The following is a 17,967-nucleotide window of genomic DNA, read 5'->3' on the forward strand; positions in this document are numbered from 1 at the left end:
TTGCTTTAACCACAGAATAGAATAAATGAATGAGATGAACTGACTGCCTCTCTCTCTCATCTCTCCCCCTCTCTCCTCTCCTCCAGGAGTAAGAGTGGGGGGTGTGCGATGGAGAGAGTGATGGCGCGGCACTATGACTTTGACCTCACCTACATCACTGAGAGGATCATCTCTGTTTTCTTCCTGCCCGATCTGGAAGAACAATGTTACCGCGGCAACTTACAGGAAGTGGCTGCCATGCTTAAGTCCAAACACCAAGACAAGTTCCTGGTGAGTTGGGGGGGAATGAGTACCGTACTTGGAAAAAGGCAATTCGCATGTCCAAAATGTGAAAGTTCAGGCACCAAACATAACAAAGTAGACCGAAACAGGTAAGGACTACCTGGGGATTTGTCCAATGAGAAACACTCATTTTTATTTTCCGTTACAAAACGTTTTAAAACTTTTTCCATTGCGTGTACTAATGTACATGACTTTGGTGCTGGGTACATCAATCGATGCATATGACTAACAAGAAGCCTGCATTTTATTGTGGCTACCAAAAGTTAGTTAATTGTCGGTCAGCCAGGGGTGGGACGACAACCTTCGAGGCTCGATGTACAGTAGGTGCAGGCTGTTGCTCCAACCAAGCAGTAACACAACTTACTAATCATAGTCCTCAATCAAGGCTTTGAGTTTTAAAATTAGGTTACTGCTGGGCTGGAGCAAAAGCCTGCACCCACACTGGCCCTCGCAAGTTAAGGTTGTCCACATCTGGGCACATATTCACGGAGTGTCTCAAAGTAGGAGTGCTGATCTAGGATCCGGGCCCCCCTGTCCATGTAATCTTATTCATTATGATCCAAAAGGTAAAACTGATCCTAGATCAGCACTCACTGATCTGAGTTTGGGCCCTGGTCTTGAATGGAGATGAAAGGAGACAATTTGTTGAATGATGCAGTCAAAACATCTTGAAAATCTGTTGCCAAGGCTTGTTTCTCCCCTAAATGTTTAAAACCGAAACAAATAGGTTTGTTCGTGGTCCGTGAACAACGGTGTTTTCTAGCATAACGATTGCAAACCATTGAGCTTGCACCATCTTCCATTACTCTTTCATATAGTTAGCAAGTGACGATTGCTCATTCTTAGGGCCCGGTTTGGTATATTAAATATGTTACTGTGTGGTGTTATAAAGAAGAAATGCAAACAGTATATTGTTTTTTTTTATAACTAAAGGTAATTGTTTTGTTCCACCCAGAACTTTAATGTAATGTTTTGTGCATATTATGTCAGACAACTTACAGTCAATGTTGAGACAACGGTGTGTGGTTACTGGGTGTGACATTGTTGATTTCCCCTTCTCTTTGTCTCAATGTCTGCTTCTCCCAGCTCTTAAACCTGTCTGAGAAGCGTCATGACATCACCAGACTCAACCCCAAGGTAGGATGACCACCATAGAGATGCAATATAATTGTGCAATATACCTGTAATTGAGTGTGTGAGGACCGCACTCCAGAGTGGCACTAGTATAGTGCTCTCAAATCCTGGTTCCGATCACTGCTTCCCATAGAAGGTTTATCCAGAGATGGATAACTTCACTGTGTGTGCCAAGCTCAGGTTGAAGACTTTGGTTGGCCAGACCTGCACGCTCCACCCCTGGACAAGATCTGTGCCATGTGTAAGGCCATGGAGACCTGGCTCACCTCTGACCCCGGCAACGTGGTCGTCCTGCACTGCAAGGTCAGAGGAGAGGCTCTACTGTTGCGTTGCTGCTGCTTGCATTTGTATTGTTTGTTCTGTTCAAATATGTCCAGTTGGCCTACATAGCTCTCTTTTTCTTTCCTCCTTTTCTCTCTCACAGGGAAACAAGGGGAGGACGGGGGTCATCGTGGCGGCCTACATGCACTACAGCAAGATCTCCGCAGGGTATGTGATGACTGTGTGCGCGGGCGTTTGTGTCCACGTGCATACTGTCAGTCATTTTGATGCCGTACGTGGGTACACTTGTACAGAGAGTTCTTGATGCTATGTTTGTGTCTATGCAGGGTGGACCAGGCCCTGACCACTCTGGCCATGAGGAAGTTCTGTGAAGATAAAGTGTCCTCCTCGCTGCAGCCCTCTCAAAACAGGCAGGAGAATCGCTCGCTTTTGTCATGCCACTTTCCCTCCATCTTCCCAACTTTTCTCCTCCCCCTTGTATGTTGCAGCTAGGTTGTCACCTGTTTGAGTATGCACATCCCTCTTAATTCTAAACACCCCAATCTCTCTCTCTCTTCTCCCCAGGTATATCTACTACTTTGGGGGTCTGCTGTCGGGGGCGATCAAGATGAACAGCAGACCTCTGTTCCTCCACCAGGTCCTCATCCCCAGCCTGCCCAACTTCCAGGCAGCAGGAGGAGGTCAGTGTCCCACTGTCATCCTGTACAATGTGATGTAGCAGTGTACACTACACTGTCAAATCTGAGATGTTTCAACTCAAAGATAACTTACCACGATGCCTACCTGTTCAAGGTGAAACAGAAAATGTTAAGATGGAAATGAGGAAGTCCGTGTGTGGCTATGAAATGAGTTGGAACTTGTTAGTTTACTACTGTTAAGGCGTAAGCATGCTTCAGTTCGGCTGGCGCCTAGCCGAGCACGGCTAAGCGAACCGAACGAGTGTTCTTACATACTCCCGTAAAAGACCTTTGCTTGGAAAATAGCACTGTTAGTCAATTTTGGTATACACTTCCTCAAAATAGTCAGAATGAATCTAAGATCAAGAAACTCAAGAAATCTGTCATTAATTTTTACAGTTTTGCTGAGGTGATGTTAGTCGTGCGATTTTACATCCAACTAAGATGTTGGGTGCATTATTTCTCAAGAAAATAAATGTGCATGAACTAGTCATCTCTCACCGAATGACAACAAAGACTTGATCGAAGAATCCCTACTGTTAAACAAATAACCGACGATGGGTCGTTGACTTCGGCTACCGACTTCAGCTTTCGGCAAGACATTTTTTTGTGCTGGAAAAACCTTACCGAAGTCCAAAACTAACAAAAACTTCACAAAATGTAGTGATAATATATGCACTATCTCTTCCGAACTGTTTCGGTTGGGAACCATGCGGACGCCTTAAGGAGTACTTACATTAGTATTTTTAGAATTTCCATCTACAATTCCTTTCACTTCAAACCACTTTTGGGGGGATAGATTACCTCCACTTCTTCTTTGAATGACCTCACATCAGCATAATCTTTCTCCCCCTGCTGTCTCTCCTTTCCTTCATTCCTACACCTACTCGCTTTCTGTGCAGGTTACTATCCGTTCCTGAAGATCTACCAGTCTCTACAGCTGGTCTACACATCAGGCATCTAGTAAGTTAATTATGTTGTTAATACCATATGGTCAGTATATTTTTCACTGTGCTCCCTTTCCACCTTCAGACAACAGTAGGTACTCGGGTACCTTTGTTGGGACTTTATTTATATGTGCTACTGCCTGTGTTTACATGTGTGCTGGTCTGTGTTTATTCCAACTGAGCATTGTTTGCCTGTGTTTTTACTACCTTGAGGTGTGTTGTACAGATGATCGAATGCGTTTTGACTATGTTCACGTCTCTCTCTGTGTAGCAACCCCCAGGGCTCCAGGGCGAGAAAGCTGTGTGTGACACTCGAGCCGGCGCTACTGCTGAAGGGGGACATCGTGGTGAGTGTTAAACAAAATGGACACGCGGTAACTAGTCATCACTCCTCTCCGTCTTCGTCTACCAGTCCCGTCTCCTTTTCTCTTTGACCCTTTCAACAGCTCTTATCTGTAAAGCTTCAGCCATGGATCCACTTTCAGGCAAATTATCCTCCATGTTGGCACCAAATATTCCATGACCATAACGAACTAGAATGTAATTGTCTTGGAGCTTTTGCATCTAACATGGCCCCTATTACTTATCCTGTCACTAACACAGTGTCTGTGTAAATAATAGTGTGGCCACTTAATCGCTCTCTGTGTTTCTCTTCCTTGTCTCTTTTTCCAGGTGAAGTGCTATCACCGGCGGCCGCGTGGCTCAGAGAGGGAGGCAGTGTTCAGGCTGCAGTTCCACACTTGTACGGTGCACGGAGCTCAGCTGTGGTTCGGCAAGGGAGAGCTGGACCTGGCCTGTGCAGGTAGGTACCAGGGGTTGGATTGGTCAGCAGTATACCACCCAGAATCCCACTGCTGGCTTTCGTCTGAAGGTAAGCAGGGTTGGTCCTGGTCTGTCCCTGGATGGAAGACCAGATGCTTCTGGAAGTGGTGTTGGGGGGCTAGTAGGAGGCACTCTTTCCTCTGGTCTAAAAAAATATCCCAATGCCCTAGGGCAGTGATTGGGGACATTGCCCTGTGTAGGGTGCCGTCTTTCGGATGGGACATTAAACAGGTGTCCTGACTCTGTGGTAACTAAAGATCCCATGGAACTTATTGTAAGAGTAGGGTGTCCTGGCTAAATTCCCAATCTGGCCCTCATACCATCATGGCCACTTAATCATCCCCAGCTTCCAATTGGCTCATTCATCCCCCTTCCTCTCCCCTGTAACTATTCCCCATGTTGTTGCTGCAAATAAGAATGTGGTCTCAGTCATCTTACCTGGTAAAATAAGATTTAAATAAAATAAGAGTGGAACTTCTGGGAGTTTAGAGAGAAGGGAGTGGTTGTGTTTCAGGACGAAGTGCAATTGCTCATTATCCAAAGCAGTCAGACACACGCAAGCTCACATTCTCACTAGCTCGCATGCTCACACACACACACCCACACAGAAATCTGACTCCGAAAATGTGACATTTTTATGATTACATTATTTAACAAATTTTCTAATAGCATATTGCCATAAAAATAAACAATGTATCAGCAAACGTATACCTACCAATATTCTAACTTATACCTCAGAAGCAGAGAGGAAGCCCATCTCCACTGCCAACTCCAACACTCCTGGTATGGCCTCCAGTTTCTCCATCACCTCATCAGAAAAGAGCCACTGATTTTCAAAGCTCCCATGTTGTCTCTTCTGTGGAGGTTCCACAACTACTTCTTCGTCCTCAGTCAGACGAGGCCTGTGTCACTGGGTGCATGTGGGCCTCTCTCCAAGTCAGGCCTCTACATCAGCTCCCTGTAGTAGAAGGATTGAAGCTGTCAAAAGTACTCGTAAAAGCACTGGATGTTGTACTGGAGTATGTGGATACAGCTGAAGTCGGAAGTTTACATACACCTTAGCCAAATACAATTAAACTCAGTTTTTCACAATTCCTGACATTTAATCCTAGTAAAAATTACCTGTCTTAGGTCAGTTAGGATCACCACTTTATTTTAAGAATGTGAAATGTCAGAATAATAGTAGAGAGTGATTTATTTCAGCTTTTATTTCTTTCATCACATTCCCAGTGGGTCAGAAGTTTACATACACTCAATTAGTATTTGGTAGCATTGCCTTTAAATTATTTAACATGGGTCAAACGTTTCAGGTAGCCTTCCACAAGCTTCCCACAATAAGTTGGGTGAATTTTGGCCCATTCCTCCTGACAGAGCTGGTGCAACTGAGTCAGGTTTGTAGGCCTCCTTGCTCGCACACGCTTTTTCAGTTCTGCCCACATATTTTCTATAGGATTGAGGTCAGAGCTTTGTGATGGCCACTCCAATACCTTGACTTTGTTGTCCTTAAGACATTTTGCCACAACTTTGGAAGTATGCTTGGGGTCATTGTCCATTTGGAAGATCCATTAGTGACCAAGCTTTAACTTCCTGACTGATGTCTTGAGATGTTGCTTCAATATATCCACATAATTTTTCTGCCTCATGATGCCATCTATTTTGTGAAGTGCACCAGTCCCTCCTGCAGCAAAGCACCCCCACAACATGATGCTTCCACCCCCGTGCTTCACGGTTGGGATGGTGCTCTATGGCTTGCAAGCCTCCCCTTTTTTCCTTCAAACATAACAATGGTTATTATGGCCAAACAGTTCTATTTTTGTTTCATCAGACAAGAGGACATTTCTCCAAAAAGTATGATCTTTGTCCCCATGTGCAGTTGCAAACTGTAGTCTGGCTTTTTTTTATGCCGGTTTTGGAGCAGTGGCTTCTTCCTTGCTGAGTGGCCTTTCAGGTTATGTCAATATAGGACTCGTTTTACTGTGGATATAGATACTTTTGTACCTGTTTCCTCCAGCATCTTCACAAGGTCCTTTGCTGTTATTCTGGGATTCATTTGCACATTTTGCACCAAAGTACGTTCATCTCTAGGAGACAGAACGCGTCTCCTTCCTGAGCGGTATACGGCTGCGTGGTCCCATGGTGTTTATACTTGCGTACTATTGTTTATACAGATGAATGTGGTACCTTCAGGCGTTTGGAAATTGCTCCCAAGGATGAACCAGACTTGTGGAGGTTACAATTCTTGGTCTTGGCTGATTTCTTCAGATTTTCCCATGATGTCAAGCAACGAGGCACTGAGTTTGAAGGTAGGCCTTGAAATACATCCACTGGTACACCTCCAATTGACTCAAAGGATGTCAATTAGCCTACCAGAAGCTTCTAAAGCCATGACATTTTCTGGAATTTTCCAAGCTGTTTAAAGACACAGTCAACTTAGTGTATGCAAACTTCTGGCCCACTGGAATTGTGATACAGTGAATTATAAGTGAAATAATCTCTAAACAATTGTTGGAAAACTTACTTGTCATGCACAAAGTAGATGTCCTAACCAACTTGCCAAAACTATAGCTTGTTAACAAGAAATTTGTGGAGTGGTTGAAAAACGAGTTTTAATGACTACAACCTAAGTGTATGTGAACTTCCGACTTCAACTGTATGTGTACCAGAAGTCCTGATACTGTTTATTACACAGATCCACAACACATTTGAAAACAAGCCCAATTTAGATGAGCTCCCATATCTATTGGGTGAAATACCAGTGTGCCATCACAGTAGCAAGATTTGTGAATTGAAATGTATGCATTCACTACTGTAAGTCGCTCTGGATAAGAGCGTCTGCTAAATGACGTAAATGTAATGTTTATTTATTTTCCCTTTTCTACTTTAACTATTTGCACATACTATAACATTTGTAATGTCTTGATTCTTTTGGAAGCTTTTGTGAGTGTAATGTTTACTGTAAATTTTCGTTTATTTCACTTTTGTTTATTATCTAGTTCACTTGCTTTGGCAATGTTAACATATGTTTCCCATGCCAATAAAGCCTTGAAATGAGAGAGATTTCTGTGATGTTTATCTCTCTGTAGATGACCGGTTCCCTCCAGATGCTACAGTGGAGTTTATCTTCTCCTACAGCCCTGAGAAAATGAAAGGTACTGCTCGTTTGTGTGCACGCAACATACTTATTGTTTTTATACGTACGTGCGTGCGTGCGTGTTATATCTTAAGTCTCTCTCTTCACAGGGCGAGAGTACCGTAAGAATGACCCCTCTGTTACAGTGGACTACAGCACTTCAGACCCTGTGGTGCGCTGGGACTCATATGAGAACTTCAACCTTCACCACCAGGATAGCATTGAGGGTAAGGGTGAGAAGCGCGCACACACTATATCACACACACACACATAAACCTATACCACCAGGACACCTCAACCTATACCACCAGGACACCTCAGCGAGAACACACACACTCACAGCTAACCCTGTATCCCTCTCTAATTGTCAGACATCTCCCACACGCGGGGCCCCCTGGATGGCAGTCTGTACGCCCAGGTGAAGAAGCGTCGGGGCCCGGGCTCTGTCGGTGCCTCTGGGGCCTCTCCCAACGGATGCCCCCCAAGCAGCCCCACAAACAAGCCCCCTTCCCAGGCCCAGCCTCAAACCCAGCCCCTTTCCCTCAGCTCCGACTCGGGGCACTCCTCCACCCCCTCAGAACACCTGGAGGATCCCCCTCCTCGCCCCCTGTCCCGTCTGGAGAAAGAGAAGAAAGAGATGGACTGTCCTCTGAGGAGGATAGAGGGGGAGGGCGAAGAGAGGGAAAGGGCAAGGCAGAGGGACAGGGAGACGGCCATTTTGGATGACAGAGAGTCTGTGCCGGACGGAGGGTCGAGGCGGGAGCAGCGGTCATGTTGCGTTCGAGCTGGCCACGGTCCGAGATGTCAGAGGTGTGGGGAGGCACCGAGTTGGGAGAGGGTGAGAGAGAGGGAGCCATGCCTTGCAAATGGACATTATATGGACCGCTGTAACAGAACCAAGGGGAATCCAAAGAGCCGAACGCTACCCGCCTTACCCTCCCAGCAGCCTGCGTCTCCTCGCCCTCTCTCACCCCACCTGGACTTGTGCCATCGCCATAGCGCCCATCCCCTGCCCGAGTTGCCTTGGGAACATCCCCCGCCCCCCTTACCCTGTCTCCATCGCCCCTGCTACCCCTACCCCGCCCCTGAACAGGTCCACCCACACGCCCACACCCTCCCAGCCTCCAATAGGGTCTTCTGCGGCGGGGAGGAATGTCAGCTCTTTCATTACCCTGCCCACGCCCCCCTTTCCCCTCGTCTCTCCCACCAATCGCTGCCCTCCAGTCCATATAGGGAGATGTTTTTCAGACCGGCGGCTCCTCCCCCTGGTGGCTGCCCATGTCGGGACTGCACCTGCAGGCGAGGGCACCAATCGGCTTCAGCCAGAGCCTTCCACCTGCTGCGCCCGGACCAACCAGAGAGCCCACACTGGGCTCGAGGGCGGGACTCTGAGCTGTGGGACAGGGAGGCTGGGCTGAGGCGGGGGAGGGAGGGGCCTAATCAGCTTTGGGAGGCGGAGAATCTATGGGGGGCGGAGCGAGAGGCAGAGATTTGGCAGCGTTCAGTGGGAGGGATGTCGTCCTATAGAGGCCATCACTCCACTCTGGGTCAAGGTCACGACCCTTCTGTTTTCCTGCTAGGCCCTAACCTGCCTGGGTATCCCAGCCCCCACCCCCTCCTGGACAGCCCCCGTGGCAGCAGTGGGTACCACACCCCTCAACCCCCCCTACACTCCTGCCCCTGCGAGCCCTACCAGCAGGTCTCCCCCTTGGAGTGCCACGGGAGCCGGGGGTACGCCTCGGGGTACCAGTCCGGGTCTGCCTCACCCCTGCCCCCTGGTGGCACAAACTCTGGTGCCTCCCCCTCGGAACCACCCACCGACCGGCAGCAACAGACTGATGGACACACTGGTAAGTGCATAATACAGGTACTGTATTATGCACATGTTTACACTAGACGGATCAGATCTAACTGGACCTTCTTTCTCTTACCCTCCCGCTCTCATTTACTCTCCCCTCACTCATTTTTTTCTCACTCATTCTAGGTGTGTCCGTGGTGGTGCAGAACAGTGTGGGTATGGAGGACTCTTCTTCCCAGGGGTCATTGGGGCAAGCAGAGTTTGACGGACAGCCCGCTTGCCCCACCCCCTTATCAGACTCTGATCCAGACTACACAACTATCACCAGCGGCCCTGCACACAGTGAAGACAGGTGAGTAACCCTCAACCAAAACATTTTATTTTACAGCTATTCTTTAAAAAAAAACTTTTGTAGATACTTTAAGTTGGGCATTTAATTTGTTCGACATTTGTAACTTAATAGATGCTAGTCAGCCTGCAGTGAACACTTACATCTAAGCTAAGATAAATGACTAAACTACAATAGGGACATTTCCTGAAGGAAATGTGTGTGCTTTCTTCAGCTGTCTAAAACATTTTTTTTTATGGAGGCGGGAGGTTTTTTTAGCAAAAATGTCTGATACTGGGTTAACAAGGACCGCAGGACCAGTGGAAGAAAAATAGCCCCATAACATCAAAGATCCACCACCATATTTTACAGTAGGGATCAGGTTATTTTCTGCATATGCATCTTTCTTTCGATGCAAAACCCACCACTGGTGTGCGTGGCTAAAGAGCTCTATTTTAATTTACTTCACTGGTCCTGGGGCCCTTGTTAAGGTCAATGGAATAATTTCTAGTACCAGGACATTTTAGCCCCAAAATCTGGTTGCCTCTGCTAAGAGGCTGAAACTTGGCCGCAAGTGGATCTTCCAGCAAGACAATAGCCCCAAGCACACATCAAAAGCCACAAAGAAATTGACTACAAAATAAACATTTTGCAATGTCTCTGGACTTGAACCCCATTGAAACCCTGTGGTTTGAATTGAAGAGGGCAGTCCATAAGCATAGGTGGAAGATATCAAGGATCTGGGAAGATTCTGTATGGAGGAATGGTCTAAGATCACTCCCAAAGTGTTCTCCAATCTCATACAACATTTGAGAAAAATACTCTGACCCCTTGTCCTCTCAAGGTGAGGTGTTGAAAACAGGGGTGCCAATCATTTTTACCCATATGTTTTTGAGAGAAAATAAATATTACTTGTTAAGCACAATATCTTTCTCTGTGCAATTGTATTAGTATAAAACAACGTAATTTCAAAATGTTTTTGACCATACAATATAGCTCAGTATTTTATTTATTTTATACAGTATTTTTTGCTCATCTTTATCAAGGGTGCCAATATATTTTGAACTGACTGATGTGATAACGTGATGTACTGTATGCTGGATGGGCAATGACGGACAGGCATTTAATGATTACTGTGACTCTGAAGTCAATACATTACAACTGGCAATGCCACTTGTCCTTGAAATATATTTCACCTTATATAATAATGAAAGAATACAAACATTTTGGATATCAGTCTTTCTTTTTAAATTCTGTTTTATCACAAAACACATTTTTTTTGTATTTACAAATACTATGTTCCCTGTACTGTTGGCATTTCCCTGTACTGTGTCATCACGTACATCTTCTACGTTGGCTTTAGTACTTTTTAAATGTGTCAATGAGTAGAAACTAACATTCTAATGTCTCTGCTCTAGTGAGAAGAAGCAAGATGAAGAGAAGATGTGTGACCCCACCGAGGGTTCCACCCAGAGTCCTCCAGCAGGCCCCCAGGAGCCAAGTCAAGGGCCCCAGCAGACAGAGTCCCTCAGTGTGGCCCCAATGTCTGATGCCTCAGCCTCCCACTCCACCACGCGGGAGCCTAACAGCAACAGTAGCACACCAGAAACCGAATGGACACTGCCGAATGGACACTCCACGACACCACAAACGTTGGTGGAGACACAAAACCAAGATGACATCTCTTCTTCTAAAGAGATCATACAGATGCCGAATGAACGCGTAAACCCTACTGGCTCAACGCAAGTGCACAGTGTAAGTGTGCATCCACCTTCAACTACAGGTGAAGATGGAGAATTGAAGGTTGTAGAGAGTGAAACAGAGGGGTCTAGCGGAACTGAGATGTCCACTCAGGCCGCCTCCGTCCCGAGCCCAAGGCATTCATTCGGCCCAGTCCAAGTGCAACTCAATGGCACCGCTCTCCCCAGTGACTCCCCCCTGTCAGAAAAGGGCAGTGGCACATCCCTGACCCCTTGTTCCAGCCCCAGCTCTGTCCCTTCCTCTCCGCACCTTTACATTGGCTCCCCAGAGCGACGCCCCTCCCCTCAGCCCTCTCCATTGGCCACGGACCCAGCTGGGCAAAGACTGACCCATGTGAGTGACAGCGACCCCAAACCCCCGTCGCCTGTCCCAGATGGGTACAACACCCCAACCTTTCCCCTGGCGTCCTATTACTACCCTCTACTCAACGTGCCACACGTCCCCTACTCGGGCTACACCGCCGTCACCATCCCCGCCACCCAGCCCCCGCTCCCCGAAAAGAGGCGCCTGTCCTCCATGCCAGGGTCCCCCAACGGTTACGGCTCACAGTCTCTTCTCAGGGCCTCCCTGGATGCCATCGGACCCATGGGTCTCTCTCCCCAGCCCAGCCTCCTCCAGGTCACTTTCTCACCATCGGTGGGGGAGCTCCCAGCATCTGTCAGACGAGGACTGGCACACCCTGGTGTCAGAGAGGAGGTGGTGGAGAGCAGCAAGGTCAATGCCAAGTTTGTCCAGGACAGCTCCAAGTTCTGGTACAAGCCTAGCATCTCAAGAGACCAAGGTAAGGGTGCAGGCCTCTTCTGAGGTTTTGAAGGGTCTCACTTTATTTTCGATAGTCCCCAACACATAATTTAGTGTCAATTGCAACTGTGTTTATATGGAAACATCTGGTACTATATTATCTTGGGTTGAGAAACACTGTTGTAGTGTATATTTTTGAAATCTTCGTAACTAATTTCTTCCATAATACGTGTTTCTTCTCCCTCCATGTAGCCATCGCTGTGTTGAAGGACAAGGAGCCAGGGTCCTTCCTGATCAGGGACAGTAACTCCTTCCAAGGGGCCTACGGCCTGGCCCTCAAGGTGGCCAGCCATCCTTCAAACAACGTCAACAACGCTTGCAGTAAATTCAATTAATATTTATTGTTCCCAAAAGGCAAAGTTCATGATTTTGGTTCATGTAACAGTTTACTAACTTTGTACTGGTTTGCTTTATCATAATTTAATTTTGTTGAAAGATTAAGCTAAATAAAGGGTGATCGTTCTTATTGGGCAATGCCAATTGTGCACTACTTATGGCCAGCATAGTTTTTCTTGATACTATGGCAAGGTGTTGTCTTCTACAACTACCTAGCATTCATTGAGGTCTCCCTCTTCTCTCTCCCTCCTCTCATTCTTTCTCTCTCCCTCCCTATCCCCCTGCTTTCTCTTCCTTCCTCCCTCCTTTTCTCTGTCTCAGTCGATTCTCAGGCGCAGCTGGTCAGACATTTCCTCATAGAGACGGGCTCGCGGGGGGTCAAGATAAAGGGCTGTCAGAACGAGTCCTATTTCGGTGAGTCCTATTTCCATCCTGCAGATGTCGCTGTTGGCCTCACATTTACGTCAATCATTGCTCTATCGTTCACTGCCGACCCAAAACGTAGACCTACCGTGCTGGCTCAGATATTTTCAGTTGACATTGTCTTCACAGCACGGTTCCAGCAACTATGGTGGATGCATAACCAGGCCAGCGCAGTACAGCTCTACTCGACTCAGTAGTGTAAAATGGCCCCGAGGGGATGGCTGCTGTTTTACGGGCTCCTAACCAACTGTGCTATTTTGCATGTTTTTTCGCATTGTTTAAAACTGATTTATTTTGTATTTGTACGTTAACGAGCCTGAAGGACATACTGCTTTCTCGAGACCAGGCCCAAACCCCGGTCATTTGCGTGAAGAATGGAGAAAAGGGGGGTGGAGGTCGGGCTGCCTTCTGAGAATTCGTAGGCGAGTGAGTAAACTTGCACTACCATCAGTACTATTGGCCAACGTGCAATCATGGGAAAATCAAATTGATGATCTACGATTAAGAATATCCTACGTTTCACCGAGTCGTGGCTAAACGACGACACGGATACTATAGAGCTGGCTGGGCATTCTGTGCATCGGCAGGACAGAGGAGCTACGTCTGCTAAGATGAGGGGCGGGGGGTGTGTCTATTTGTAAATAACAGCTGGTGCGCTATTTCTAATATAAAAGAAGTCCTGAGGTAGAGTACCTCATGATAAGCTGTAGACCACACTATCTACCAAGAGAGTTCTCATCTATATTATTTGTAGCCGTCTATTTACCACCACAAACCGATGCTGGCACTAAGACCGCACTCAACAAGCTGTATAAGACCATAAGCAAACAAGAAAATGCTCATCCAGAAGCGGCGCTCCTAGTGGCCGGGGACTTTAATGCAGGCAAACTTATATCCGTTTTACCAAATTTCTACCTTCATGTCACATGTGCAACCAGAGGGGGGAAAAAAACTCGAGACCACCTTTACTCCACACACAGAGACGTGTACAAAGCTCTCCCTCACCCTCCATTTGGCAAATCTGACCATAATTCTATCCACCTGATTCCTGCTTACAACCTAAAACTAAAGCAGGAAGTACCAGTGACTCGCTCAATACGGAAGTGGTCAGATGACACGGATGCTACGCTACAGGACTGTGTTGCTAGCCAAGACTGGAATATGTTCCGAGATTCATCCAATGGCATTGAGGACCATACCACCTGTCCACCGGCTTCATTAATAAGTGCATCGACAACATTGTCCCCACAGTGACCGTACGTTCAAATCCAACCAGAAGCCATGGATTACAGGGAACATCCGCTCAGAGCTAAAGGCTAGAGCTGCCGCTTTCAATGAGCGGGACACTAATCTGGAAGCTTAGAAGAAATACCACTACACCCTCAGACGAACCATCAAACAGGCAAAGCATCAATACAGGACTAAGATTGAATCCTACTACACCGGCTCTGACACTCGTCGGATGTGGCAGGGCTTGCAAACTATTACAGACTACAAAGGGAAACCCAGCCGCGAGCTGCCCAGTGACACGAGCCTACCAGACGAGGTAAATTCCCTTTATGCTCGCTTCGAGGCAAGCAAGGCTGAAGCATGCATGAGAGCACCAGCCGTTCCGGAAAACTACGTGATCACGCTCTCGGTAGCCAATGTGAACAAGACCTTTAAACAAGTAAACATTCACAAAGCTGCGGGGCCAGACAGATTACCAGGTACGTGTACTCAAAGCATGCACGGACCAACTGGCAAGTGTCTTCACTGACATTTTCAACCTCTCCCTGACCGAGTCTGTAAAATCTACATGTTTCAAGCAGACCACCATAGTCTCTGTGCCCAAGTAAGCGAAGGTATCCTGCCTAAATGATTACCGCCCCGTAGCACTCACGTCGGTAGCCATAAAGTGCTTTGAAAAGCTGGTCATGGCTCACATCAACACCATCATCCCGGAAACCCTAGACCCACTCCAATTTGCATACCGCCCCAATAGATCCACAGATGATGCAATCGCACTCCACACTGCCCTTTCCCACCTGGACAAAAGGAACACCTATGTGAGAAAGCTATTCATTGACTAAAGCATAGCATTCAACACCATAGTGCCCACAAAGCTAAGGACCATGGGTCTAAACACCTCCCTATGCAACTGGTTCCTTGACTTCCTGGCGGGTAGGCAACAACACATCTGCCACGCTGATCCTCAACACCGGGACCCCTCAGGGGTGCGTGCTTAGTCCCCTCCTGTACTCCCTTTTCACCCACAACTGTGTGGCCAACACCATCATTTGCTGACGACACAACAGTGGTAGGCCTGATCATCGACAACGATGAGACAGCCTATAGGGAGGAGGTCAGAGACCTGGCAGTGGTGCCAGGTCAACAACCTCTCCCTCAATGTGAGGAAGACAAAGGAGCTGATCGTGGACTACAGGAAAATGTGGGCCAAACAGGCCCCCATTAACATTGACGGGGCTGTTGTGGAGGGGGTTAAGAGTTTCAAGTTCCTTGGTGTCCACCAACTAACTAACATGGTCCAACCACACCAAGACAGTTGTGAAGAGGGCACGACAACACCTTTTCCTCAGGAGATTGAAAAGATTTGGCATGACTCCCCAGATCCTCAAAATTCTACAGCATGCACCATCGAGAGCATCCTGACCGGTTGCATCACCGCCTGGTATGGCAACTGCTCGGCATCTGACCGTAAGGCGCTACAGAGGGTAGTGTGTACGGCCCAGTACATCACCGGGGCCAAGCTTCCTACCATCCAGGACCTATATACTAGGCGGTGTCAGAGTCAGTCACCCAAGTCAAAAACAGTGTTCGAATACTCATATTACCCATACTGACCATACTATTTGTGACGTGAGTTGAGTATTTATTATGCTTATTTGTCATAGTAAGAATGCCAAACGTTCCCGGATGTCGTACTTAATTAGCCAAAATATGAAGTATACACGCAGATTTCCATACTTTAGGGCCCATAATGCAATTCTTCCGGAAATGGGCGTGGCTTCACATCGTTTTCAGATTGAAAAAATCTGACAATGTTGAGCAATGTAATCAGGTAATTACTTTTCAAATAAATTACCTTACACGTTATGTTGGCTGACAATTTGTTAGCTACGCTGTCCTTACGAACCATATACTTACAGCAGTATGTACCGGTATGTTAGCTAGCGACCTAACTTAGTTGGCTACTTAAACAGCAAACTTGCCAGTATATAAACTATAGGCTATCTAACTACCCAACGTTTATTGACTTTATTATTCCCGTCTTTCTTAGCTAAATTGTGTAGTCGTTGTGGGTTCTCAATTGACATTTGGGTACTTTCATAAATTCGTTTTGGCTATCTTCTCCGATTTCAGAGCACTTTTGCCTGAGTGTACCAGAGACAGATTAATGAATTTATGAGCGCTCAACACCGGTTGGATAAGGCTGGTGTCAGTTAACGTCGGCAAAAAAAAGCGTAATTAAATTGTTGCGAGCAACACAGTCACCAACGCTCTGTGTAGCATGAAAACAGCCTAACCAGCATCGTTAAGGCGAGTAAAATGGTCAGTGGTCACTCTCATTTGTTTCTGGAAGTAGCTAGCAAGCTAGCCAACGTTAGCTTGGGTGCTTGACTGCCGTTGTAAGGTCAGAACGCTCAAATCAACCCTACTCCTCGGCCCGAGCGCCCAGTGTGCGCTCTGAATTTACAAACGGACAATCTGACAACGCTCTGAATTTACTAGCGCACTCTGGCACTCCAGATTGAATTTGAGAACACACCCGAAGTCGTAAAATGTCTAACTAGTAATGCGTTATTGTAATTAGCTAGCAAGAGGTTGCATAGCAACAGCATCAACTTCCGGGAGACCGGCGAAGAGCTAGTACGCTCAACTGAAAGGATACTGTTCCGTTTACAGTATACTAAAATGAACATGGTATGTAGTATATTACTATTAAGTATGTAGTATACCGTATGGGTATTTGAACACAGCTATAGACTGTAATCTTTGCTACCGCAAGGCAAGCGGTACCGGAGCGTCAAGTCTAGGACCAAAAGGCTTCTTAACAGCTTCTTCCCCCAAGCCATAAGACTGCTGAACAATTAATCAAATGGCCATCCGATCATTTACATTGACACCCGGCCCCTCCCTTTGTTTTTACACTGCTGCTACTCGCTGTTTATTATCTATGCATAGTCACTTTACCTAATCACCTTACCCCTACCTAAAAGTACAAAATAACTCGACTGACCTTTACCCCCGCAGAATGACTCGGTATCGGTACCCCCTGTATATAGACTCGTTAGTGTTTTTTGTATTGTCACGTTTTATTTTATTCGTTTTACTTTAGTTTATTTAGTAAATATTTTCTTAACTCTTTCTTGAACTGCATTGTTGGATAAGGGCTTGTAAGTATGCATTTCACGGTAAGGTGCCTGCTGTATTCAGAGCAAGTGACAAATTTGATTTGATTTATTGTGAAAATGGGAACTTCCCTTCCTCGTCTCCTCTCCTTTACCTGTGTTGATCTGATATGCGTATGTGTTTTAGGAAGTTTATCTGCCTTAGTGTACCAGCACTCCATCACTCCCATCTCCCTGCCATGTGCCCTGTGCATCCCAGAGAAAGGTAAATCCCTATATGTTTCAAAGGAGTCACTTTTTATCTAAAAATATGGGGCAGATACTACATGTGTATATCAATAGTGCATAGGCAATATGTGTGCACTACACGATATACAATTTACAGAAAGTGTACGGGGTGCATGTAAAGTGTGTAATGGGAGTGTGTAATGTGTTTGTTTGTGTTGTGTATGTATGTACACAGTGTTTGCATGGTTTTAAGGTGCGCCATGGGAAAATGGTGTCCTAACGTTGTCACTGTGTTCCAGATCTGGTTGGAGAACTGCAGGAGATGCATAGTGCCAGCAACACCAGTACTGCAGCGGACCTCCTCAAGCAGGGCGCAGGTGAGAGTTAAAAGTTCAAGGGTCAAATACAGCTGTAATGCAGGCTTTTGCCAGTAGTGGTTGCTCAAGGTGCCTGAATCACCACAGAGATAGGAAAACAGTGTGGAATGCTAGCATGATTTAGCAAGTATACCCACCCCATTTACATCAATCCACACTCGCTGTCTATCATTGCATTAAGCTCGGCAAGCTCCTCTCAAGTTAGGTTTGCCGTGTGTAGGTGTGACATGACCAATTCCATCTTTAAATACGGCTCATGTTAATCCATGGAAATCCATCATTCCTAATC

General features: G+C 46.6%; 1 protein-coding gene across 6 annotated transcripts in view; it reads left to right on the forward strand.

The window, feature by feature from the left end:
- The window catches only part of LOC115208312 (tensin-2), a 78,452-nt gene that overhangs the window by 53,476 nt on the left and 7,009 nt on the right, over window positions 1–17,967 (forward strand). For all 6 annotated transcript variants that reach the window (XR_003881143.1, XR_003881144.1, XM_029776252.1 and 3 more), the window contains 18 exons: window positions 87–270; window positions 1,369–1,419; window positions 1,597–1,719; window positions 1,841–1,905; window positions 2,025–2,108; window positions 2,263–2,378; window positions 3,278–3,338; window positions 3,594–3,669; window positions 3,995–4,124; window positions 7,228–7,293; window positions 7,385–7,501; window positions 7,646–9,124; window positions 9,259–9,424; window positions 10,819–11,942; window positions 12,155–12,283; window positions 12,620–12,712; window positions 17,261–17,338; window positions 17,601–17,678. Coding sequence is in view for 4 of the 6 variants with exons in the window: in XM_029776252.1 (XP_029632112.1) it covers window positions 87–270; window positions 1,369–1,419; window positions 1,597–1,719; window positions 1,841–1,905; window positions 2,025–2,108; window positions 2,263–2,378; window positions 3,278–3,338; window positions 3,594–3,669; window positions 3,995–4,124; window positions 7,228–7,293; window positions 7,385–7,501; window positions 7,646–9,124; window positions 9,259–9,424; window positions 10,819–11,942; window positions 12,155–12,283; window positions 12,620–12,712; window positions 17,261–17,338; window positions 17,601–17,678 (4,220 nt within the window). In the remaining 2 variants the exon portion in view is untranslated. The remainder of the gene's footprint in view (window positions 1–86; window positions 271–1,368; window positions 1,420–1,596; window positions 1,720–1,840; window positions 1,906–2,024; window positions 2,109–2,262; window positions 2,379–3,277; window positions 3,339–3,593; window positions 3,670–3,994; window positions 4,125–7,227; window positions 7,294–7,384; window positions 7,502–7,645; window positions 9,125–9,258; window positions 9,425–10,818; window positions 11,943–12,154; window positions 12,284–12,619; window positions 12,713–17,260; window positions 17,339–17,600; window positions 17,679–17,967) is intronic.

This window comes from Salmo trutta, chromosome 14 (assembly GCF_901001165.1).
Source record: "Salmo trutta chromosome 14, fSalTru1.1, whole genome shotgun sequence".
Lineage (NCBI taxonomy): Eukaryota > Metazoa > Chordata > Actinopteri > Salmoniformes > Salmonidae > Salmo > Salmo trutta.